Source organism: Onychostoma macrolepis, chromosome 18, assembly GCF_012432095.1.
Source record: "Onychostoma macrolepis isolate SWU-2019 chromosome 18, ASM1243209v1, whole genome shotgun sequence".
NCBI classification, from domain to species: Eukaryota; Metazoa; Chordata; class Actinopteri; order Cypriniformes; family Cyprinidae; genus Onychostoma; species Onychostoma macrolepis.
This window is the reverse complement of record NC_081172.1, coordinates 11662920-11688488: the sequence shown is the minus strand read 5'-3', so window position 1 is coordinate 11688488 and position 25569 is coordinate 11662920. Positions and strand designations below refer to the sequence as shown.

Genomic DNA, 25569 nt, shown 5'->3' with positions numbered 1-25569 from the left:
TGGAAAGGTCGAAATTCAGAGGTAATCAGTCATCTCTTTTATTCTATTTATCTTGTAATAGAGGACTGACAGTAGCCTACAATTATATCTCACAATGCACATATCAACATGTATTTTACAGTAACAGTGGATGATATGCAATGGCACTGAAGACAGTGCTCAGTAGAGGAAACCTTCAATGGCATAGTAAGAACTGACCTTTATTCTGCAAATCAAGCTGATTTCTTAATGAGCTGGCCGATAGATGTTATTTTATCCAAAGCGTATTGAACATTATACACTGAACAAATACCCTGGGGTCATAGTGGGAGCATTAAGAAATGTTAATGAAAAATATAAAGCCATTAGCCGAACCTTCTTGGGTTCAGCTTTTGCTCAGTAATTGAAAACCTTGATGTATGTTTCTCATTTCTTCTGATGGTATATACAGAAGATTTCAGATCAAGGACAGCCACAGTTTATTTTTATTTTTTTGATAGCATGTATTTGCTCATCCTTGTCTCCTGACCTTAGTCTGTATATTTTCACTGTGGACTACAATGTTGCATGTCATCGCCTGTCTCAGTAAAGCAAATTATGTTCTTTCAATTAAGATCTTTGTGTCAGTACTTGGTCTCGGTCTCACAGATGTTTTTCTCCATGTTAACCCAGAGGTTAGTGTTTACGTTTCCACTGGGAGGACAATTCCCAAAACTAATTTGAAAGAGACATGCCAAACATGTCTTTGATTACAGGAAAGTATAGAGATGGAGTGCTTGTTAAGCTTTTATAAGGTGCTGTGAATGTACAAAAAAGTACACAGATGAATCATGCACAATAAGACCAAAAAAGCCTTTTTAGTAATGCCTGGAGCAGAATGGAAGGTGTTGTAATTTTATGTTACGATTTAAGGGCTTGCATGAAACACGGTGAAAACTTCTTTAGGAAACAGAACAGCTCGTATTTGCTGTGTTGTCTACTCATTAATAATCAAACAATTCTTTTGAGCTGCATTGGTCCAACAGAACACTTGAAAGAGGAAGATTGTTTAGACAACTCTCGGGGGACTTTTTCTTTCAAAGACATTACTGTCAAATAAAGTCAGCCTTTTGCAGTGAGACTATGTCTTACGTTGAAGTGCGGGATAGAAGGGCAAACTAGCTTCTAAATTATCAAATACTTTATAATTTATAAATAAATGTAACCAGGCAAGACATAAAAAAGATTTTGTTTTGAGGATTTGAAAATGTTCCAACCCTATGAGTCTAGAGTCTGGTGAATGTAGGATTAGAATCTAAGATTTTACAAAATGTGGATACAAAATGTCAGCAAAACCTTTTTTTTTAAATAACAAATTAATTATTTTGTTCAGCAAGGATGCATTAAAGCGTCAACAAATAAATAAATAAATGCTGTTCTTTTGAATTTTGTATTCATCAAAGAATCCTAAAAAAAAATGTATCGTGGTTTGCACAAAAATATTAAGCAGCATAACTATTTTTAACATTTACAGTAAATTTCTTGAGCACCAAATCAGCATATTAGAATGATTTCTGAAGGACCATATGACACTGAAGACTGGAGTAATGGCTGCTGAAAATTCAGCTTTGCCATCACAGGAATATTTCACAATATTTACAATATTTTTGATCAAATAAATGGATCCTTGGAAAGATACTTTTCTCAAAAACTTTTTAAAAAATCGAACCGACTGAATCTTTTGAACTGTAGTGTATGTATTTGGTTTTAACAGGCAGCCCTCCCTGAAAAGTTCCAGTGCTTCTATGTCCGGCCAATCCCAGGTCCTTCACTGACTAGAGGAAATGACAATACTTAATATGATGAACGCTAAAGTTTTCACCAGCTAGTAAGGAGTGAAACAATCTTTCATATCTTACTGCGCTCTTCAGTGCAGATGGCGAATGATAAGTCACACAATTGTAAGGCAACAAGAATGGAATCAAATAAAGATCGGCTGTGAGCATCTTTAAGGAAAGCTAATTAACAAGCACTGATGTGAGCTTATAGCAAGGCTCAATAGAACTCGTCTCTCAGATGCCAACTCCACACCTCTTAGCTGCGGCTCTGCCGGGTCCTGAATAATGCACTCATCAGGTCTTTTCCCGGCGGTTTTAATGACAAGCAGCTCTCCCTCGAGAATTCACTGACTTTTTACAAATACTGCTGATGGTCCTGCTTACATCTGCCACTTATCTCAATCAGAGCAGTATTACCATAAAGACCAGCTCTCAGAGCCGCACCAGCCTTCCTGACCCAATGTCATCACGCGGCAGGACGCTTCCTATGAGGGATCATCGCGAGTGCGGAGACTAAAACGGCTCTGTTTCGTAATTGAAGCGGGTAAGGGTCATCGTTTTTAATGCTGCATATAAATCTTTCCTTATATTGAAAGGTTACATTAATGCAAAATTGAGTAGCTCACAGAAACCAGGCCATCTGCTTGTTGGCTCCACTGGAGCTTTGGAGTTATAGCATCATTTTGGATCTGGATTGAGTTGGTTATTCATTAACATTACAGGCTTTCAGTTACGGCACCCATTATGAGCACTATAGCCCAAGGACTTCATCCAGCCTTTACTGTAAACCAAGAGTGCCCCTGAATTGTATATTATGGGAGTCATAATTTACCATTGCAATCCCAGAGAGTGTGTCCCCCATTAACTTTATGTTTTTTTGCTTCAAGCTATTCCTGTCCCAGCACTCACAATAGAGAGACCTAAACAAGCTCAGTGTTCCATGGGTCCGTCTTGTATTGTGAGACATCTTAATGGATGTACCGAGGGTGATGCTGGGTCTGTTCCGCTCTGTACTTTGTGTTCTGTGCATTCTAGTCGTTTTCCTCCATTGACTGTAGCTCTCAGTTACTTTTTTTAGAGGTTTGTATACAGCCGTTCTCACTGATGGGTAAGCCTCGTGACTGTGTCTGAACTTATCATAATGTTTTTTTTTATCCAGTGTGCTCTCTGCTCAAGTATGGACAGCATGATTGGTAAATTACTATTCTCCGCACAGGCTCCGGGAGTCGTTAGAGTTGAACCTGCAGACGTCTCCATCACTCAGGAGAGAGGACATTAGCCATTCTGCGTGAGCCGCTTCGCTCCACACCCTGCAGGAAACCTCTTTCTTTATTCTGCTAATATTTTCTCTGTGAAGTGGTAAAAGACTGCACATTGGCTGTTCATTTGACTGGAGTTCTCAAGCAGCGGGACCAGCGTTGAGTTTAATTTCCTCGTCTAAACCCTGCTGGGGCCCTGGGGCGGGATCACCTGGGTGGAAATTGCTTTTGGTGTTTCCTTCTGTCCTGTCCTAGGCCAGACAACTGTGCTCAGGGACATCTCAATTGAACTTGTAACGTAGAACAGCTCAGTGTGGTTGATGACATCCAAAGGTCTGAGCAAAAAGGAAAACAGTTCTCCATTATCTCTAGAACTGGTGGTGCAACTCTCTTTCTTGAACTTTTAATGAAACACGAGCTTGTTACAAAGGACTGGTGCTAGCTTTTAATATTTCACATACATTATAATGAGCGTTCCATACACAACGAATGTGATTTTGCAGCCAATTACATCATCTTTAATGAAAATCTAACATTTGTACTTGCACAGCCAGGGAAGCACTTTACATTCTTTTCACATGGAAAAAGTCTCCATGTAAAAGCCTGCACAGGACATTTATGGCTTTATATTTTGATATGCCAGAGGCAGTTGATTCTGAGAAATGACCTACTGTGACCTTTAATGGTATGTAGTGCTATGGGCATTTTCACAGCTTTGTTTTTCTTTCCTGCATTGCGATATGAGTATGTATGCGTGCAAGTTGACATATCCATTCCCATACCAATTTTCAGAACATACAAGACCACCTTAAAGGGATAGTCCACCCAGAAACAAACATTCTGTCATCATTTACTCACCTTTGAGTCATTCCAAACCTGTATAGCATTTCAACTGTTTCTGTCAATAAAATAAAAGTCATTGCGGTCCAAAACAACACTGGACCTCACTGGCTTTGATTGTATGGAAAACAGAAGAAAGAAAGTTATACAGGTTTGGAACAACATGAATGATGACTTTTGAGTGAACTCAACCAGCAAAACATCAGTGTGATCCAATTCTTTAAATGTGAGGTTTAAAGAAATGTCATTCTCTAAAGTTTTAGGAAACCTTTAGTTCAGAGCCGCATTATTATGCATGACTCCACGGAGTCCAGATGCTTTTTTTATTGCAGCTTTGTATTGTACTCAAATCCGTGTCTCCCGAGTCAGCGGTCATCAGAAGCATGGTGGGATATTAGATTAGCTTCAATCATGCTGAACAGTCCTGTTTGAATGTAATTTATTCTTTGCTCTGTCTTTAACTCTAAACACAGAGGTACAGTAGGATGTCCGTCCCTCCCCTCCGCACCAGTGGGTGTCATGGGCTGTGATGGATCTGTAGTGTTATTGGTGCGATGCACCATGTGCCACTATGTAAAGCTCCTTTGCTTATTCAGCAGCAGGGTCTTTAGCCTGCAATCAATGGCAGCTATAGGCAGGGCTGTGAACATAGTGCTGTTAAAACCACACCTGGGACTTGGAAATGCAGAAGAGCTGTCCTATCAACAGCACCTGCCAGTCATATGAATAATTCAGTGATCTCTGACCAGGCCACTTTTACTCCTATCAGTCTTGCTTATGAGAATGGAGGTGGTGATGAGAGTTACTACTTCTGGTAACCGTGGACTGTCCCATCAGCTGTCTTTTTGGAGTTAGCAAAGGAGAACAGACTGAGTGAAAGAGTTACCGGTAAGTTATTTAAAGAGAGAACGTGCATGTGAAAACTTTTTTTGGGACTCGACTTCTAAGTGCCACCTCGTGGGGTCCAGTGTTCAGATATTAAGGTAGGATTTAATCAATAGCTTTTAAATATTTAACACTTCTGCTTTTGCTTCTACTGCGAATTACATCTACACAAGACACATTTACCTTGATCTAATAATTGCACTTTACCTTGAAACATTCTTTGTGAGTTTTTGGCTTTAAACCTTTGAAAAAATGTGATTTAATTCACATGAAGGCGCAGGGTGGCTTACCTTAGGCAGAGCAGATTTAATTATTAATTTTGAACAATATTGTAAATTAATTTTAGAGAGGAATGTCAGAAAGTTCTATCACGTTCATGTAATTAGTGGTGTTGGAATTCACACAGTTGGGCTTTAATTGGCAGTGATTGTGAGGAGCAGGGGCTGCATGGGTTGTTTAATTGGAGCCTGAGTGATGGCGGTAATGGCTCATTTGTTTGCCTGTGTGTGGTGAGGGACCCCTCGTAATGACCTGTGTGGAGGAAGCCGCGGCGTTGGAAGAGGTGCGAGATTAATCGCACTACCTCACTTTGCACAAGACTGCAATAATGCTCATCAGATGATTCTTCTAAGATGTTCCTTTCTATAGACTACATTTGTTCCTAATGAATTCTCACATTTTCCATGTCACTCAGCCAAGTTTTGAGAAGCATTTGTGTTAATGCATTCTTGAAAGTGTGTGTGTGTGTGTGTGTGTGTGTGTGTGTGTGTGGTGCACTCTCCTTCATCTAGGTGTTTTTGACAGTCTAATATTGGCAGAGGTGTCTTCATGTTTAGTGCTCAAGGACAGTGTTGGGGAACATCACATTTAAAAATGAACAAAATATTCATAACTAATGTTGCTCATGTTGCATTGTTACTTTTAATAATGCACTATGCACTAAAGGTGCTTTTGTGGTACTTTTTTTTTTTGGTAGATGTAAATAATACAAATATTAATGGAGTGCATTTTACAAGAAAATACTATTCCAGTTATTCCACTTAAAATTAAATATGCAAATGTTTTTCTTTGTAATTCTTTCTGAAATTTACTTGCAATTTCTAAGTGAAAATTGTTTTGACACCATTTTTTTCAGTGTAGAGTACAGTTGATTTGCAAGTGTTTTTTATATTGGTAATAATAAGCGAATGTATTGCTGTGGACAAGTATCTCTACATCATATCTCTACAGTAACTTATCATCTATAGCAGGTGTTTTCAAATGTTTTGATGGCCCTCATTAGTGATTGCTGATTTGTATGAAATATTTAATTCACACTGACAGTGTGAGATAAGAAATTTTATGTAATAAAGACATGATAATGTTCCTACTCTACTCTAAATAATATTATCTACTGAAATATAGCAAATATTTTTCTACCCATTGTAAATCTTAGATTATATAATACTTATATAATTTCTTTGTTAAAAAATTGTGCTGTCAAAAGAATAAAATAATTGCAATAAATGTCATGATTTCTTTAATGTTTTAATCTTATACCAGAATAAAACATTAAAAATTCATCAAATTCTGTAAGTTTTATAAATGTTACAAAAATATATATGGATATTAGTTTACGAAAATTAATTTTCTTATAATTCTTGTGCACAACCAACAGAAAACAATTTTCTTGATTGTTATAAATCGAGTTACTTTTTTGCTGTTACTTTTTTATGATTAAGTTTTAAAAACTATTTCTGAGTGAACTGAAAGTTGCACACACTAGTAAGCACGTATGTACAGCACTCCATCATGGATTATGTAACGTCTGTTACTTGTAAAACATTACCCCCTAATGCTCCTCAAGGACTTAAGGAGGACTTTGCGATGAATTGAGCATGTATATTTAATAGTGTGGGTACAGTAGATGGAGTGAATATGTCACCTCTCTAAGGCCAGGGCACATCAACCTTATTCTTAGTCTTTTAAGTACCCCAATCATACTGCCATATTTCACGCACTCATGTCACGATCATAGGTTTTTACTTTCCTGTCGATGGTGCAGCAGCAACAGCGCAGGTTAATAAACCATTAGCTCACAGCTTTGACCTTGACAAAGTCAAAGTTTAGGGGGGAAGCAATGTAGCGAGCTATTTTTACACAGTGGATTGTTTCGTCGAATTCATGATGTGTCCAGAAATCGTAGTGCTTACGTCAAATTTTGAAGTTCGGCCTCCACGCTGAGGGACACCATAGATCGCCGCCCTCGTTTGTTATTTCTACTGGACATTTAGATTTAGACCGAATGAATTTATCTGTCCTGCAAGGACTAAGCGAAGATGGACAGCTTCACTTAAATCAAGTTTGAAGCAAATGTGCCGAGGCTGATCTGAGTGTGTATTTTGCTTTCAAAGCTCATTAATAATGATTCGCCGAAGTCACCCGTAGCATGGTTTCGGGAAGCTGAATAATGCCTTTTTTTTTACTCTCTCCGCTCTCTTGTCGGTTTTACACACCACTTATCCGAAGACATTTGGGACGGGCTCCCGATCCATGCCGAGCCTTGCACGTCCTCGGACGCTGACACCAAATAAATGAAGATGCAGAATGGACTTGGATGTTCAGAGTTGGAAGGGCGACGGCTGAGGTGTGAAACCACTGAGCTGTAAAATTGCCCTGGCAGCCATGCTGTTGTTTCAGCATTTCATGGCGAGCCGCTCAGCCTGCTTCCCTACCTCTCCGTATCTTTCCTTTTCACCTTTTTCTCTCCACCCATCTCTATACCTTGCCCTACTGCGCTCGTGCTGACTTAAGCCCTGGCCTGAGAGTCTGCCGGGAACTATAAAGCAATAACCGATCGCCTTGTTTTGTATGCATCGCTGCAAGACACTACAACCAGACCCTAAGAGCTTTAATATTCCACTATCATTTCTGTCTCAAGGCTACACCTGAAAGTGCGAAGGTGTTTCGTATACAAACATAGCGCCGCCTCCTTCGCCAACACGCTGCTAATTTGCTCTAATTTGTTAGATGACATGCACCAGATGCACATGATCCTATTATTATGTGAGAAGTCACAGGGGAAGTAATTGACTGGGCTGTGGCGAGCTTGTTTGGAACAAGGGACCCCTGCCGTTGCCCTCTGACCGGGGTAGCGGGATGCCGAGTCAAGGCTTGAGTGGGTGTGAAGCTTGTGACAGTATGGAGACTGGTCAATAACTTATGTGTTATTCATTTTCACAGAATTATCAAACAAACAAATGCATTTGATTGCAGAGAGGCTGTAATACGACCTTATTGGCTTTTTATTCTGCTTAATTAAGCTTTTTTCCTGTTTCTTTCCACTCATGTAGACATTATGAATCATAACTGTGGAGCAGCACTAAGTTCAGGAAGAAGGGTCTCAGTCACTTGCTCAAAATAAATCCAATTAAGACTGTAAGACTTGGTGTAGGGCGTGCCATACTGAAATAGCAAATGAGCACAAGGTACATTAACAGGCAGAGCACTGTTAAATATATCCCTCATTAGTGTTGATCTTGTCTGAGTTATTTTTTTTTTTTTTTCCTTCAACTTCTTGGTTTCTTCATTAATACTTCAGTAATGATTGTAATCATTGCTTTCTTTGTATATATGCTCCAGAAAGTTGTGGATCTGTCGGTACAGTATATTCTTAGCAGCCTTTCATTATAATGCTGTCACTGTTGTCTATTAAAAAGTTTTGAAAGGTCAAGTTCTTTTTCCCACGGGACATTTAAGGCCCTGTTTACACCTGGTATAAATTAGGGATGCACCATTATTAGAAATCTGTCCCATACCAGTAATCTGATAAACGTTATTGGCTGATAAACGTGAATTTAAGAATCACAAAATATATTATAATATAAGCTGTATTATAGGCTAACATAGGAAATTGCTTTTGAGATTTGCTACAGATTGCATTTAACAGCATTATAAAAGATATAGTTCACACATACATTAATAGTTTGTCATTATTTACTCACATTCATGTTGTTCCAAACCTATATGACTCTTCTTGTAATTATTCTGTGGGACATAAAAGAAGATATTTAGAGAAATATTTTCTTTTTTGTTTGTCTGCACAATGGAAATAAATAGTACAGATTTGGATGAGTAATTGAAGATGGAATTGTAATTTTTGTGTGAATTAACCTTTTAAATTAGTAATGTTATTTGCCTCAATATTTTAAATGATTGATTATTAATTTTAAATTGATCATTAGATCACAGACAAGGTCATTTAAATGTAAAAATGGAGAAAATGAGTGTGCACAATTAAATATCCAATAACAGTTTATGTATATCCAATGTAAATAGAATCCAAAACCTTTGTGATGTTTACTTTTTTGGATATTTGTAAATATGCACTGAGGCGCTGGCATAATTGATGTATATGCATAAATGAATTCAGAGACCCTCCAACCACAAGTGGTCACTGAAGATGCTTTTTCGATGCACAATAGTCTCAGTTGAGCGCTTGTGATTGGATAGATGTTAATACGAGAGATAAACATGGCCTAAATTATATTTAGTCTTCTGTAAGCCTGCGGCATCCAATGTGCTGCAACCAGGTGTCCTGAGTTAGATGGCTGGAGGTCTTTGATAGCCTATGCAGGAGTAGAGCACACAGCATGACAGGAGAGATAAAGTTTGCATTGTTCTTTGCATAAACAGGTGAAATAAGATCAGCGTGAAAGACCTGTCCCCTCAAACTCAGTTCTGTCTTGGGGTGTAGACTGCGGATAAGGAAAGGTTATAGTGATGAAGGATGGCGTTGAGATTAGCAGGCTGTAACCGGGCTCAGTGGTGGTGCGAGATGCCACATTGTTTGATTTATGAGGGTCATGATGATCAGTGGTTGCCACATGAATAATCCATGTCTCCAGAATTAAGTGACCTAGAGCATTCGCTAAATTTCCCCGCTGTGTTTTTCAGTTCCACGCTTTCTTATCCACACTTACTTCATTCAGGACGGAGGCTGCTGATCAAGAGATTGGCTTATCTGTTGACTGTTTGTTTGCCCTTTGCAAAATATTGTTTGGTTTATTTTGTATAACAGCATTTGGTAGTCTTTGTAACAAGACTGATAGCGATTGAAACTTTTAAGGCAGAAAATCAGGAAAGATTAGTACCTGTTGAACTAATGTGTGTAGATAGCCATTGCTTAGAGGTAAAGGAAGCATGAGCACTTCGGTCCAAACACACATACTGATCATTCAAGATAGAGAAAGGAATTACTTGGCTGCTGCAATTTAACAGACCATGGCACTCTTAATGGTCCATGCTTCCAAATGAGACAAGACAAGGCTATCTTAACAGTTAGATCCTTCAGGTCAATCACGTGGTTCATGTGAGAAAGTCTGTGACCTTTTTATTGAAAACAGCTTTAGTAATAATAATCAGAGAGAGTACCTTATTATTTTTGCTTGAGTTACCACTTGTTACAGCCATATGAATATTTGCTCATCTTATTGTGAATCCACACAGTAGATATGTTTACATGCAGGGCTGAGCTGGAATGAATAAATAATCTTAAATAATCCTTTATATAAATGATTAATTAGCATGTGAAACTTTGAATTTGGCAATTTCATACAAATGGATTAAAAGATGACTTCTCAAGTAATTGTGGTTTAGTTTAAGCAAGATAGAAGCTGCTTCTAAATCCCACATTTGTTAAGTAAAGTTAGAAAAATGAGGAGAAAGCTTTCTTGGCGTAATTTAAGGCAAACCAGCCAATTATGCGCTGGGGTGCCATGCTGAGTTGCCAAAATTCTTTAATCAGCTGACATTGTTGCTTTCTCGTGACAGGAAAACTGACAGGTCTCACAGGCTTCACAGTGCTATGGTAACATTGAAACTAAATATGGCTCTTCATATGTGCAGAAAATTTAATGTATATGATGCAAATGTATGTAAACATTTTCAGTGGGTCTGCAGGTAGGTGGGTCTAAACAGTACTTTTAGAATCTGAAATCACATTGAATTTAATCTGGATTTACAAATTGTAAACAAAGTCAGGGATATGAAAACAAAGTACAAGTCGTATTGTTAAAAAGACTGAAGTTCAGTAAGATTTCGTTTCTTTTTTTGAATAAATTAATACTTCTGTTTGGTTAGGACATTAAAATGCTATAATATGACAGTAAAATGTATATTACAGAATATTTCTATTTCAGATAAATGCTGTTTTTTTTAACATTTCTATTCTTGAGAATCCTAAAAAAAAATGTTTTCCACAAAAACCAAAAGCAGAACAATTGTTTTCTACACTGATAATAATAAGACCTGTTTCTTGCGCTTCAAATCAGCATATTAGAATGATTTCTAGATTTACTAGCTTTTGCGACACATCACCTTATAAATGAACGCATAAGCACTAACTTCAGTGGCCTCCATGTTTACTTGCATGACAGCATGCTATGTGCCATCTTTGTTATTGTTCTTTTGCACAAGCAGGGCAGTTGAGGACTGTGACAGGTTCACACAAATCTGAAATTGGACACGTTTAAAAAAAACATAAATAAAGTGAACAGCCAAACACTAAAACGAATCAACGAAGCAATAAATCAGAACTGAGCACAAGGCTTGCAGTGTAAACGTAGCTGTAACTGGTGCATGTAGTGTTAACAAATATAATCTAGTTTTGTACATGAAGACAGAAATCATGTGACGGATAGAAACGTGTAGTATAGGAGAACACTGTATATGAAATCAATCACTACTGAAATTCTAAGTATCATGTCAGCGGTTCTAATCTGCGTCTTCGCTCCAACGTTAGCAACCTCTTCAGTTTCTAAATGATTATATGTAAATGGTCGGTAGCTTCTTCTAAATGAGGACAGAAATAAATAACCATTGCATGGTGACATGCTGACATAAACTTAAGATGCGGTCATGACTCCTGTCTGAGTGGATGGGTTGATTTTACTTTATCGTTGAGAGAGCTGCCAGCAGACCCATAACATCACTCACAGAGGGGCTCAGATGCAGGGGGATCAGGGAATTGGTCGGTTAATTGCATTGAGCTCTAATACGTGCATGTCCTGAATCATGTCAATGTCTCCTTTGGTTGACAAGGTGGGAATACAGAGTTGGTTTGAGTATTTTAAAGGACCCTTTTTCTCTTAAAAGTCTGGACACAGAGCAGTATAACCTGGAACTTTTTTATTATTTGCATACCTCAAAGTCTATGAAGACCACAGCATTGTTGTATTCCAAAGCCAAAAATAAGTGCAGCAGGATAAAAGAATCCAAATGGGAGTTTTAGTTTTATGAAAAGGATCTTTAGTGTGTGAAATGGAGACAATGAAACATGTTGTTCCTATTGTGATGCCAGGCAGGCAGAGGAGAAAACAAATACACATTGTGGCCCACCATATTGATCTGAGTTTTAGGTTATTGTTCTATGTGCACAGACTCATTAATGAGAAGTAAAATGGTATGGCTTTATATTTCAGTATCACAGTCTCGGCTGAAATACTTTTAGTTACCCATTTGTTTTATGGTTGTCATGTAATACTACAACCATTGAAATACATGGCAGCAGAACAGAGCCTAATGCATTTTGTCATTTCAATAACACTAAGCTGTTTGTCTGAGAGGTTTTATTCAAATATTAATCTTGAAGTGTGATGGAGGTGTAGTGTTTTAAACAAATTCAACCTCTCTAATAGTAGAGATGCTTGATATTAAAATTTCAGTATCGTTCAGCCGATTAATTATTGTCATGTTTTGCTTGATTATGATAAATGGCCGATATTAAAATTCGATACCATTCTGTCTAAATAAAAATAAAATACTGAAAACTAAAATGAGATGCTACAAGGCATCAGGACATCAAAATCAAATGCTGGCTGATACCGATAATTTAAAAACTATATCATAATATTGGCATATAACCTACAATACCATTTAAAAATTTGGGGTCAGTGCAATTTCTTTTAAAGAAATTAATACTTTTATTTAGCAAGGATGCATTAAATTGATCAAAAGTGACAGTAAAGATATCTAATAGGTGTTACAAAAAAACTGAACTTCCAAAAAAACTTTAACTTCCAAAAATTCTGGATAAAAATGTATCATGGTTTTTCCAAAAATATTAAGCAGCAAAACTGTTCTGAACATGGATAATAATAGGAAATGTTTCTTGAGTATCCAATCAGTATATTAGAATTATTTCTGATGGATCATGTGACACTGAGGATTGGAGTAAAGGCTGCTGAAAATTCAGCTTTGCAGTCGCAAAAAATAAATAACATTTTAAAATAGAAAAATTGTAACTTTATTTTGTAAAAATAAATATAGCTTCGGGGGGCATAAAAAAACTTTGCAAATAATTTATCCATTCAACACTGTGATGCCGAAAATGTAAATTAATACATGTGAATGGCCTTGTGATAGCAAGATACTACAGTGTTCAGTTTTATTATTTACAGAGTTAGCTTCTTTCAAATGGAAATTCCACTTTCGGTTCAATCTAACGCTCACCTTTCATTCAGTTAGCTTTCAATTACACACTTCATTATGTTCTGTAATGAGTCCAGTGATGTGCCTATACATTCCACCCTGAGGGCCTCATTGGGGTAATATATGCAATCCCATTTTGCACCCTTAGGCTTGTTGCCACTAATAAACAGAAGAATTCAGAGCATCATTTGTTCGTAGAATTTCCCCTCGGGATTCTAAAGAATACTTCTTATGTAAATCCAACGGAACATGAGACGTGGATTATTGCACCTCCGTCACATCTTAGTATCTTCAAACTGCGTGTGTCTCAGTGATGCTCCACGGACGTCTTAGACAGACAAACAAGACCCAGTAGCTTTTAGAGGCTGACTGCTGAACTTTTCAGCTTGTAGACAGAACAGCGGTGGAAGAGGTCACTTCCAGACAGCCTGTCCCCTCCAGTGTGCTTCCAGCTCATCTTCCTGCTCTTGTTCCACTCCGTGTCCTCGCCTGCGGCTTTCTGCCCGGCCTCTTCTGAATCTGAAGGAGAAGGAGAATAAATAATGAATCTCGATGACAGCGAGGAAACGGAATCTTTTGTTTGCACCCGCAGTGTTATTTTTCTCATCTTTTTCTGAACCCCACGTAGATGACCCAAGGCCCGACGCAGGCATAATGAAGATCCGCGTAATGAGGCTGAGGAATACGAGGCTCCTAGTTAGACCCGAGCTGTCGGCACGGCGGTACTTGTCATTGTGTCGTTAATGGCCTCGAATAGCTTGTTCTCCTTTTGCTATTGTTGAGAATGCTTTCGTGGTGCTTGCGGGGCGACGAGAGGCTTTGACTCTCCATGCTCTTAAGGTAATGTAAGCTCTCACCCTTGTGTGTTAGCAGGAGGCGGATGAGCCCGATGTTGCATCCCCTCCAAACTGGAAGTGCGGTTTAGATTTAATATCAGGGATTTAGCAGCTGTTGCACTGGGGAGATCCTAATGCTCGAGTCCCTTTCCTGAGTGTCCCTTTTCCTCAATCTTTTCATTCTCTTTTGTTGTTTAGACCTTTTCCTTGCTCTCTTGAGCTCTCTTGTTCTGAAGTTGAACACTAACTGTTTCTTCTCTCTCTTTCTCAATACCCAGGTGCCCTCTCTTTGCTTTGAGCCTGATTATCGGTCTGTCTGGTCTCCAGCTCTTCTGTGTCTGGTTGTCTGGTTTGGGGGAGCAGTGATCTTCGGCAGCAGACATCTCCAGGGATTGTAGCCCGTGGTCTGAGGTGAGTCCGACTGGGATCCATCGCCTTTGCTCCTGTCTCTCCTTGTTCGCAATCACAATTATGCCAGTCGGATCCACGCAGCTTTAATTCTTAGAAATCAGTGTTCATTAGAGTCACCTGAACTTCAAGAGGAAGCACAGAATAATTTGATGTCAGATGCCTCATTATGGTACTCCTACTTAAGCCATGACAAAAGTACAATCTTTTTCATGCTCGAGAACCACCGCAAGTCTATGGGGATAACAGAGAGCCGCAGATGCATTTTGATTAAAGGCTAAGTGATCTTACGGTGCAAATCAGTGATTCATAATACATGGAATTCATTACAGAAGAAGTGGTCTGATCATCCCTTAAAACGTATTGCGTTTGCCATCCATACATGTTTATAGCAGACATTCTACATTTACTCCTATAATTTGGATGTCACTTAGTGTTGTCAATAACTGTCATGCTTTAAAATTGTCCTGTGTTAAAAGGTTAGCAGGACAAATCAACAGCCACTTGGTAACCTGCAATTTATTTTTTATTTTTTTGGCTGTTTCTACTTAATCCAACTTTTAAATTTAGTTTCAACGTATACTACTTTTAAATAGTTTGAGCTCGGTAAGATTTTTGTAATATTTGTGCAAGTCTGTTATGCTTACAGAGGCTGCATTTATTAAAACTACTGTAAAAATAACTGTAATATTATGAACTATTATTACAATTTACAATAATGTGTTTTCTGTTTTAATATTTTTTTAAATGTAATTAATTCTTGTAATGGCAAAGTTAAATTTTCAGCAGCCATAACTCCAGTCTATTCTAATATGCTAATTAGAATATGCTGAATTGGTGCTCAAAAACAATTCTTATGATATTCACAGTTGAAAACAGTTGTGCTGTTAAATATTTTTGTGGAAACCGTAATACTTTTTTGCTCAAGATTCTTTCATGAACAGAAAGTTCAAAAGAACTTTCTTTACTGTGTCTTTACGGTGTGTTCAAACCTTTTTTAATCTTTTGAGGCTCATTCTGTTTAGTGTGATTTCTAAAGACTTTCCAGAACCAAAGCATAGAAACACACCGTTCAGTAAACGACTAACATTGACAGTGTTTCTTAGTTCAATTTGGATTTTATTTATGAATAAATTGCCAATAAAGAGGTCTTAGACTAGGTTCCTAAAGTTTCCTGCTATATGGTTGTCCCTCAGCTGAAATCAGTTCTGCGGTACCCTTGTAAAGGTTCTAGCAATTGACCGTTCGCAAAGAGCTTGATTGACGGGCGATCTGACCAATCAGAACGCGGATATTATCTGCCGCCGCTGCTATCCGCCATCTTGCCCGACAGCTACGGCCTGTCTCCATAGAAATCCATGTTAAAAAGGGGGAAAAAAAGATCGACTGAATTGAAACTTTTCAATATAACTAAATATAAAATTGTACAGTGTTAAATAATAAAATAATATGTTACGTGTGCTCTTATCATTCTGTGGACAAACTCCCTTGAACTTCGCCCTGAATGGGAGCTTTATATGCACATGTGCGCTCATCTGTTTTCAGTGCAGGTTAACCGCACCTCAAGTCATCTTCCCACTCATTAAACTATGACAGGTCCTTTACTACAAAAAGACGGTCACTGCGACACTGTAAAGTGATGAAACTATGGCGCTATGTACTTTTTCAAAACCATTTTTATAGGTTTCACGTTATATTGTTGGATCGGAAAATATGTAAATGCGCATGCCCAGTAGCCGCAGCTGTATCCCTTCCAGCCTTAACCACAATTTAACTCAGACAGGAGAGTAGATTAATTTCGGTGGACTTAAACTTGAAATGGTGTGTTCCGCGGTTGAGATAAAACACTTTCTGATGTTTATTCATGTTCATTTCGTGCTTTAAGTAAATATGAAAAGACCGGTTCACGTGTTTGAACTGAGGCAATACAGTGATCTGTATTGTGCCACAAAACGGTATTTATTGTTTGAATTTCTTTAAAAATGACTCAATTTAAAAGCTGAGGGTCCCGAGACCTTGTTTCATATCAGAAGTAACCTGCTCTGTCTTTTTTGCTCTGCAATATATTTTTCACTGCATGAGAACATGAGTGTAGTGTGAGAGCGGCATTGTTTGTCGGTCATGGCAACAGTAACTAAGGGTGGGCGCGTTTTGCGAACAGTCAATTGTGATTCTGACCAATCATCAGATGGTTTATAAAGATTTTACATCTTTTAAGTTATTGTACAATTCAAAGTCTATGTAAGCATGCAAAATGTACAAATGTCCACCTATCAAAGGAATACAGATGAAACCAGTGTGCTTCATTTGAACTGCCAAGCTGTCATTTTAGTGATTCACTATAGGGAACAGCTGTTTGTACAGCTGAGCAGAACATTATAACAGCTTTCCTCTAATAGAGATGTCTTACAGCTGCAGTCCTAGTGTGGAATGATACGAAGCCTTCAAAGGGTGACTGTGTAAATTAACCTTTTTACAGAAATGAACATGACTTCAGTCTCTGCCTTTGAATGAACTGTTATATAGTGGAAGTGAAATCAATATTGATTTTCTCTCACACAAGAATGACCTGTGAAGACCTTTCAATGGTCTCAGATTGGCAAGTGAGTGAAGCGAATTTTATTAGACACGTCATGCAAATTGTTAACAGATCAGGTATACAGTCCAAACAAAGCGCAATATCATAAAAATGTCACAAGCACACTCACTTACGCCTCACCAGGACGTTACGGTTGTAATAGTGCTTCTTTTCTGATCAGATACATTAGAGTTGCCTAGAATCAAGCAAACTGTTGTTCTTGTGTCCTTCTGCGATACCCCCTGCCGTTTAACATAATCAGTGCTTTCACGCTTCGCCGGCCCATGCTTGAGCAGTGTGTCATTCAAGTGCCCTTCTACATCTGTCTCTGTCGTGTCAATTCATCACACACACATGCTCATCTCCCATCATGTGTCTAATGAAATATCTTGACAGTTTAAACAAACGGTTCACCCTGTGTGGTCTTAAAGAGTCCTTCATCACTGTCATGGGACTAATATCCTGTGCTAAGTGTTACAGAACACACACACAGTCACACAAATATGCGTAAATATATAATGCGCATAAAGACCAGATGAATGAATCCCACAATATTTGGACATTTTGGGATTATTAAGTAAATATTGTGTAAAAAAGGGGTTTGTGTACATCTCATTTGTTTTAATTAAATTATATTAGTCTATATCACACACATTTCACACCATTATATCAGCCATCTGCCACCACACTTTGGTTATTCACCCATTTCGGTCAGCTGATAACAAAGAAATCGAATTCCTGTAACATTTCTAGATATTATTCTTAAAAAGTCATCTCTTTTCACTGCACTTCCAAAAATGTTCCAAGGTCTCCAATTTAGAAGAATGATAAAGGACAAAAAGTGTCTTTGTCTCTTTCTTTCTCTCTCACTCTCTCTCTTTTTCTCACTCTCTTTCTCTCAGGAGGAGTCATGGGGCCGGTACGGGCCTACCCATTAGCCCTGCCTGTGCTGGCTGTTCTGGGCCTCATTATCAGCGCATGGAGCCTCAACCCAGATGACCCCAATGTCTGCAGTCACTGGGAGAGGTGAGAGAGGGGCACTCACCTGTGTTAAACTCCGTTTTACCTTCCATTTATCCATTCAAGGGTTCACATAGCATAGTTATTCCTCTCCGACATGCCAGAAGGATGTTTTGGTCAAAAGAATATTGTAACTTAATGGTGAAGTGGTTTATGTCTGTGTGATTATTTGAGTTGTCGGTAATATAATAATAATAATGGCTGAAATAAATGAATCAATCAATTAATATATATTTTTAATTCATTTATTTACACTGTAAAAAGTGAAAGTTGACTTAACTTAAAAAAATTGAGGAAACCCGTTGCCTTAAAATTATTAAGTACATAATCATTTTTAAAAAAAAGTTAAGTGAACTTGACAATTCAATTAACTTATTTTTTTTTTAATTATCATTTACTTAAAAATTTTAAGGCAACGGGTTTCCTCAATTTTTTTAAGTTAAGTCAACCTATTACTTTTACAGTGTAGTGTACAAAATTGCACATTGTATAGATACTTAATGATAAATAATAATAATAATAATAATAATAATATTCAGATTAATTACCAGTACTACTACTGCAACTACACTGTAAAAGTGATAAGTTGACTTAACTTAAAAAATTGAAACCGTTGCCTTAAAATTATTAATTAAATAATAATTAAAAAAATAAGTTAAGTGAATTGTCAAGTTCACTTAACTTTTTTTTTTTAATTATTATTTAATTAATCATTTTAAGGCAACGGGTTTCCTCAATTTTTTTAAGTCAACTTATCACCTTACTGATAATATTGTTATTGTAAACAAAAAATTAATAATACAATTTAATAATAGTAATTAAGTGTATACTGTATATATTATATAATTACATTGTAAACTTTAAAAAAAATGTTGTGATGCTGCTCACTGGTTACTCATAATTTAAAATCGTTCAACTACAGCCAAGCTACTATTTTGAAAAAGTAGTATAAATTAACAATAAAATATGACAATCACATTTAGGGTGACTGCATCTAACTTGAATAGATACATTTACAGCAAATACACTAGAATACACACTAATTTATGTAACTGAGTTGAATACATAGCAATGAGCATTTCATTTAATATTTTGTGGGGCTCGAATTGGTGAGTTGTTTTGAATCAGTTCATGTATTCCAACAGTCCAAACAAACTGATTCACTAGAATGCATTAGACTTTCCAGTGCTTCTTCTAACAGAAAGGAAAAGCTGTACTGTATGTATTCTCTTAAGTGCCCTTCTATACATTGCCAATACAAAAATTGAATGTGATGTTAAATACGACTTACTGTGTTTGTCAAGTTACCTGCTACTTGCTGAAAAAAATGCTTATTACTAAAAAAAAACTGACATTATTTTGAACAACTGGGCTATAGGAAAATGTAGTTAGTACTATAAGAAGTGAGGCTACTAAAGGGGTGGTTGACTTTTTTTTTCTAGGCTTGATTGTGTTTATGGGGTGCAGTCTAACATGTTTTAATGCTTCGTTTTTTTAAAAAAAACGCATTATTTTTCACATAATTTACCTTTATCCTACACCGCTCCGTCCCTTCTCTGATAAACGCCCCGATTATTTCCTGGTTTTATGACACATGGGGCTCAGATTGGTTAGCTGAAACGTCCCGCCTAAACGTCTAAACGTCCCGCCCCTCGGCTCAGCAGCATGTGCTCCGGTTGTATTGTAAACAATGGCGTCGTCTATATTGCTTATCAGTTTGAGACCGATTAAAACGCAGAGGATATTAGTGAAGAGGATCGCGCAGAACCTGTGCAAGCATGGCTCTTAATGGTAGGCCTAAGTTTTTTGTTTGTTGTCTCATACGCTGTCATTAAAGCTTTAATACAGTACGGCAACTGCACACACGTCCATGTATAGCGCTTCTCATAGCTATGTGAAAATATTCACTGAGCTGATGATCTGAATGTGAGAGAGAGAGAGATGCAGAGCAGGGTGACGCGAGCAACAGTATAGTGTTGTCACGGTACCAAAATTTCAGTATTCGGTACTGATACCAGTGAAAATCCACGGTTCTCGGTACCAATTTCGGTACCACATGCTAATTAAAAAACACTATTTTTAATAATAAAGTCAAACAAAAATAAAATGTACAAAAATCAATGCTATTCTTTATACTTATTTAAACTGTGTTTCAAGTTTTTCCACAAGTAATAAAAGTATGAAAAACAGTAAAGTTTCACCCAAATTTAATTTGTCTTTTAATTAATGAAATTTAAACACATTTAATTTTTTTGGTAAATAAAGGGGATTTACTATTAAAATTAAAATATGGAAGAATTATTGTGTGATTATTTCTTTAAAAATATATATATATATTTTTTTCAACAGTAGTAGTAGTATCACATACATTCTACTAAATAATAGTAATATATTTCTGGAACAATGTCTTTAAGATAAACTTATATTTTGACAGGTTGCCGTGAATTCCTTTAAATTTCTGTGTGTAGCTATATGAAATGACCCTGGTTTTACTCAAATGAAACGGTAAAATGCTCGTGAAGTGACTCTCAGAGCAGTTCTGTAGATGTTGTTTATGTTCTCATTGAGACGGCAGATGCTGAAATCACCGCGAGCGTCACGCGCGCTTCAGTGTGTGTAGTAAAAAAAAAAAAAAAGAGAGTGAGAGACTCGCAGAACATGCGGGATTCATATCTGAATCGACTGAATCGTGGAAATCATCGCGTCAAGAACCGGGTTGACCGGGTACTCTGTACCACCGGTACTTAAAAAAACCTGGTACCGTGACGTTTTAATTTTTTTAGTACCGACTTGGTACCGAAGTACCGGGTATTTTGACAACACTACAACAGTATTAAGAACATTGATTTTGAAACTTGTAAATCCATTAGAATCGTCAGAAGACAGAATCGCGATTCATATATGAATAGATTTTTACGTGCACCCCTAGTTTTCTCTTCCTCTTCTCTAAAGCAGCACAACATGGCCTCGTCCCCTTCGTTGCATGTTCCCGGGGCGGGGTTTATCTGGGTTCGTGACGTAACGGATCCGGGAAGTAGCTCGTTGTAGTCCCTACGAGCCATTTTTGTAGGCATTAAACTGCCAGAATTTTAAAAGCCGATATCTCCGTTTGCATCGAACTTTCAGCTTCGTAACTTTGCAGATATTGTTTATGCTCAAACAGCAACATTACACACTAACTAACGTTAAAAAAGTGAAATTGCAATCAACCACCCCTTTAACTACATTTTTTTTGTAGCTTAGTTTTTCAAAATAGTGTTGATTTTGTGTCAAGTTAATGCCCAGTGTCGTTAGGTGAATCCCCAGCACTGATTGCTGAAATAAAAAGTTGTTTTGTAATAGATGTATACTTGTCAGAATGAAACCGATTAATTGAATGGATATTTGATGAAAATGTAGTGGATAACAGTGGATAAACTTTTGTTCTGTATAAGGTGGGATGTAAGTGGTTATGAGCTGTTTGGATTAGTCGAAAAACACAAACAATGTGTAGTTCTGTTCTGTTATCTCAGAGATTTAGGAAATTTACCTTTGTTTGTTCCTGTATTGACTGTATTGACTTTTAATGGCACAGCTGAAGCGATGTAAAGGATTGTGTTTGGGAGTGTTGATCTGGTTACACTTGCCTACAGGTATTAGGTTCAGTCACTAAACACACAAAACAATATTGATGTTCTTATTATTAACCTTGTAGTGTGTGTGTGTGTGAGGGAGGGAGGGAGAGAGAGTAAGGATAAGTTGCTAAAATAAAGCAGGCAGAACAGCATCCAGTTGACCAGAACAATCTGTTTTGACTGAACCTATTTCCTGAAAAATTATTGTTTGTAAAGGGTGTTATCAGTTATGACAAATAAGTAGGAGCAATTGCCTCTGCAGAGAGGAGGACAGAGGGCTGCAGAGATGAATGAGTTTTAGCATTTCTTCCCTGAAAGGGAATATTTCGGAGCTTTAATGTCATTTTGTTGGCAACAGTTTTGTAATGTTTTTTCAAGGAAGTTAAGACAACACATCTTGTTTTTCTAGATTTACTGTAGCTTTGGAAGGGAAATATTATGCTAGTCTTGTTATTAGAGATAACAAGTTGTTTTGAACTTCAAGCAAAATAGATGGATACTTGTTTCTTGGGATACAGTACCTTCACGGTATAGCTAATTATAGACTTGAGACCAGCAAGTTCTTTGTTTCTCTGCATCATAATCATGTTTGGGCAATTTCAGGTAGGGGTCCCCACGGCAAGTTGTCAGCTTTTACTCTAGTGACTATTTCTTGGGGTAGGTTTATTGCTGTATATGCAAATACGTAAATGTACAAAAAAGCTCAAACTTTGCACTGTTAATGCCCAGGACCAAAGATGGTCCATAGAGTGCGGGAGTATTGAACTTATTTTTTGAGTTATTTTTGCTGCTTTATAGGCCTTGAACGGTTAAATACACACACTTGTATGTGTCAAAATGCTTGTCTTTGGAAGTATCCTCGTAAACACAGTAGGTCTTAAGTGAAAGTAAACAGCTGAGAAAGAAAACACATGTGTAACACTTTATTGGATCCGGGCAGCTTTTAAAGTGACAACAGTCAAAAAAAACCTGCTGTCTGTCATTCATGTTAATCAAACAACAAAAGAGAGAAAATCTCACTGTTCTTGACTAAATAACTTTTGTAATTTTAATAAGAAATATATATTTAATTTACACAGTGAAGAATACACAGTGTTTTTATTATATACATTAGATTACTTTATACAATGTATGTAGCTTTTCTTATTTATTTGTTCTACTGTAGTTTTTTGTCCTATTGCTTGTAATTAGTTTCTTATTCTTATTTAATCATGACTGTGTTTTTGGGGGGGCGGGGATGCTTTTTTTTTTTTTTTTTTTAGGCTAGTGGGGAATGTTGTCGGGGCTTATGAGGGGGCCAAGGGTCCACAGGATGGCTTAATTATTTTATATGCTCAAATCATATTTAATTTTACCCTCAATAACTATTATTTTTATTAGGACATACAAAATGAGATTCTTGAATTTTGTAGCATCACAAAATTCATTATTTAATTGATTTAATATATACACTCCCAGTTTCTGTTAATAAAAAAGTTAGAAAAAAAAGCAGTGTTATTCGTAATTACAGAAGAAGTTCCAGAAAAAGTATTAGTATTTCCCCTTGATATGGGAGGACTTTTAATATTGTATTGGACAGTGGCAGCCTTCAAGTCTGAAGAGTTGAGAACCTAAATTTCAACAAAGCAAAAAAAACAAACAACATTTTTTTTTTTTTTTTACATAAGAACGAGATATTTAAATTTCTCCTCTGTCTTTTTCTCTCTCAGCTACGCAGTGACTGTTCAGGAGTCCTACGCTCATCCTTTTGACCAGATCTACTACACCAGGTGCACCGACATCCTCAATTGGTTTAAATGCACCAGACACAGGTGAGCATGACCCTGAACTTTGAACTACAGTTGTCAAGATTCTGCTCCATGGCAACAAGCAGCACTCTCCTACTAGACACATAAAAATCAAGGTGCCGGTGTGCCAGTGTCTTTATTACCAAGTGTTAATGTTACCAGCCGTGATTGTAGTGGTCAGAGTCTGGATGGAAATGGCCATTTGACTGTCATCCGACATTACATTGGTTTTAATTGCTGCATTAAAGACTTTATCGTCAGTGTCCCGGCTAAAAGCTGTGGGTTCAATGAGTCACTGTGCTGCAATGTTGCATTCAGAGGCGAGTTGTCCTTCACCAAACATGGAAACTTTTTCTTAACTGACTTTAATTATGTTTATTTCTCCCCTTTCCACCTCTAGGGTGTAGCTTGGATTAGACACAAATAGAAAAGCTAACGGTAGCCAGGTGCATACCATAATGTCCTTCTGTCTCTGCCCTTGTGGAGTTCACGTGCCAAGTTATTGATGTTCATGCTTTCTCTTGAATGTTTGTGTATGTGTTTACATCTCAGGACCAGCTACAAGACAGCTTATCGGCGCGGGGTGAGGACCATGTACCGTCGGCGTTCTCAGTGCTGCCCTGGCTACTTCGAGAGCGGAGACTTGTGTGTCCGTGAGTGTCTTTCACATTTTTCTCGCTTATTTCCTTTTAAATCAGCACAGTTCAATTTTCTCTTTCTTGCAAGTGGTTATGAGCACAATAAAAGCATTCATCTGCTTGAGCAATGTCCTCTTAAGCCTTGAACCCCGCTCCTTTCTCTGGAGGCATTCATCAAAATCTCAGCCATCTTTGAGGCGTTTTTGCAACTGCATATTCTAGGCATAATTTGTGCCTTTCATTACTGGTCCTACTCATATTGGATTTGCTCATATTTTCAGTTTTAAGTACGCCATTACAATGCTGTTAATAGCATTCAGTTATCGCTCATTTTTAGAAAAAAAAAATCTTGAGTGATTCACTGCAAATACATTGTCCTAATTCCTCCTGTTCTGGAGATAATACGCTAATTAAGGAAATAACAACTTTCCCTTGCTGTGGTCTGAATGATAGATTTTAGTGATTATTTTATGAGCAGTGAATGTCAAAAATGTCAGCTTTTATACTAGTTTATTGTCTTTTGGCACTGCCAAGACTGTAAATGCGTGTTTTGTTTCTCAGGATTGGTTATTGTGTAGGCCAGACTCATTATTCTTTAATGTGTTTTAATCACGAGTGAGCGAATCCTGTCAGTCAGCTCAGACCTTTGGCTCACACGGTTCAGCGGTTGTTTGACAATATGCAAAAATCTCTGCGTGAAAGGACCTCGTACAGGACCGTGTCAAGGTGATGAGGTAAATGACAGTCTTACCGAGCTCCAGGGAGAGGATAAAAATCAGCACACGTAGCTTAAGAGCAAATGGGATTTGATGCCCTCACAGCTACTCGGCATTATTAACAAGAGGGAGGGACGGCCTTTCTGATGGATGTCTGTTTCTGAATGGATGGCTAACTATGGACAGCTATGTCTGTATGAAACTAATACCTGCGGTCATGTTTTTAGGCTTTAAATATGTAAGGTTATGATAAATGTATTCGGTCTCAACTCAGTGTCCACTACTAAAGCATCTTGACGTTAATAAGCATAATGTCATGTAATTCCTCAGCCTGTGCGTTTTAAATGAACTCCCATGATAATGAAAGAAATTAACAGCCTACATTAAGTTGTGATATGGGCCGCTGTGATATTCAGCTCTGCAGGAATCATAAAACTTTACTTCAGTTCAATGTTATGAAGAGAAGAAGATGAACTGCGGACGCTGTGGACGGTTGAAATGCTGATTACTAACCTGCGATGCTGCTATATGAATTCACACACTAATTCATAATTAATTTTCATTTTAATTTCACCGTATCAAAGAGAATTTTACACTTTACCATGGAACGAGCCATGAGACCCAGCAGCTGTTTTGCTGTCGTCGTGTCACAGGGACCTAACCGGCATTGTCAGTCTTTGTAGTTTGATATAAAAGCCTAGTCATTTACATATGCCACAGAAA

At 37.5% G+C, this 25569-nt stretch overlaps 1 protein-coding gene across 4 annotated transcripts in view; it reads left to right on the top strand.

Moving 5' to 3' along the window:
- The window catches only part of megf11 (multiple EGF-like-domains 11), a 118724-nt gene that overhangs the window by 5321 nt on the left and 87834 nt on the right, over positions 1-25569 (top strand). For 3 of the 4 annotated variants that reach the window (XM_058752227.1, XM_058752226.1, XM_058752224.1), the window contains exons 2-5: positions 14364-14496; positions 17974-18097; positions 23415-23516; positions 24045-24145. In XM_058752227.1, coding sequence (XP_058608210.1) covers positions 17982-18097; positions 23415-23516; positions 24045-24145 — 319 coding nt within the window. In that variant the 5' untranslated portion in view covers positions 14364-14496; positions 17974-17981. The remainder of the gene's footprint in view (positions 1-14363; positions 14497-17973; positions 18098-23414; positions 23517-24044; positions 24146-25569) is intronic. The other variant, XM_058752225.1, reaches the window with a different exon arrangement.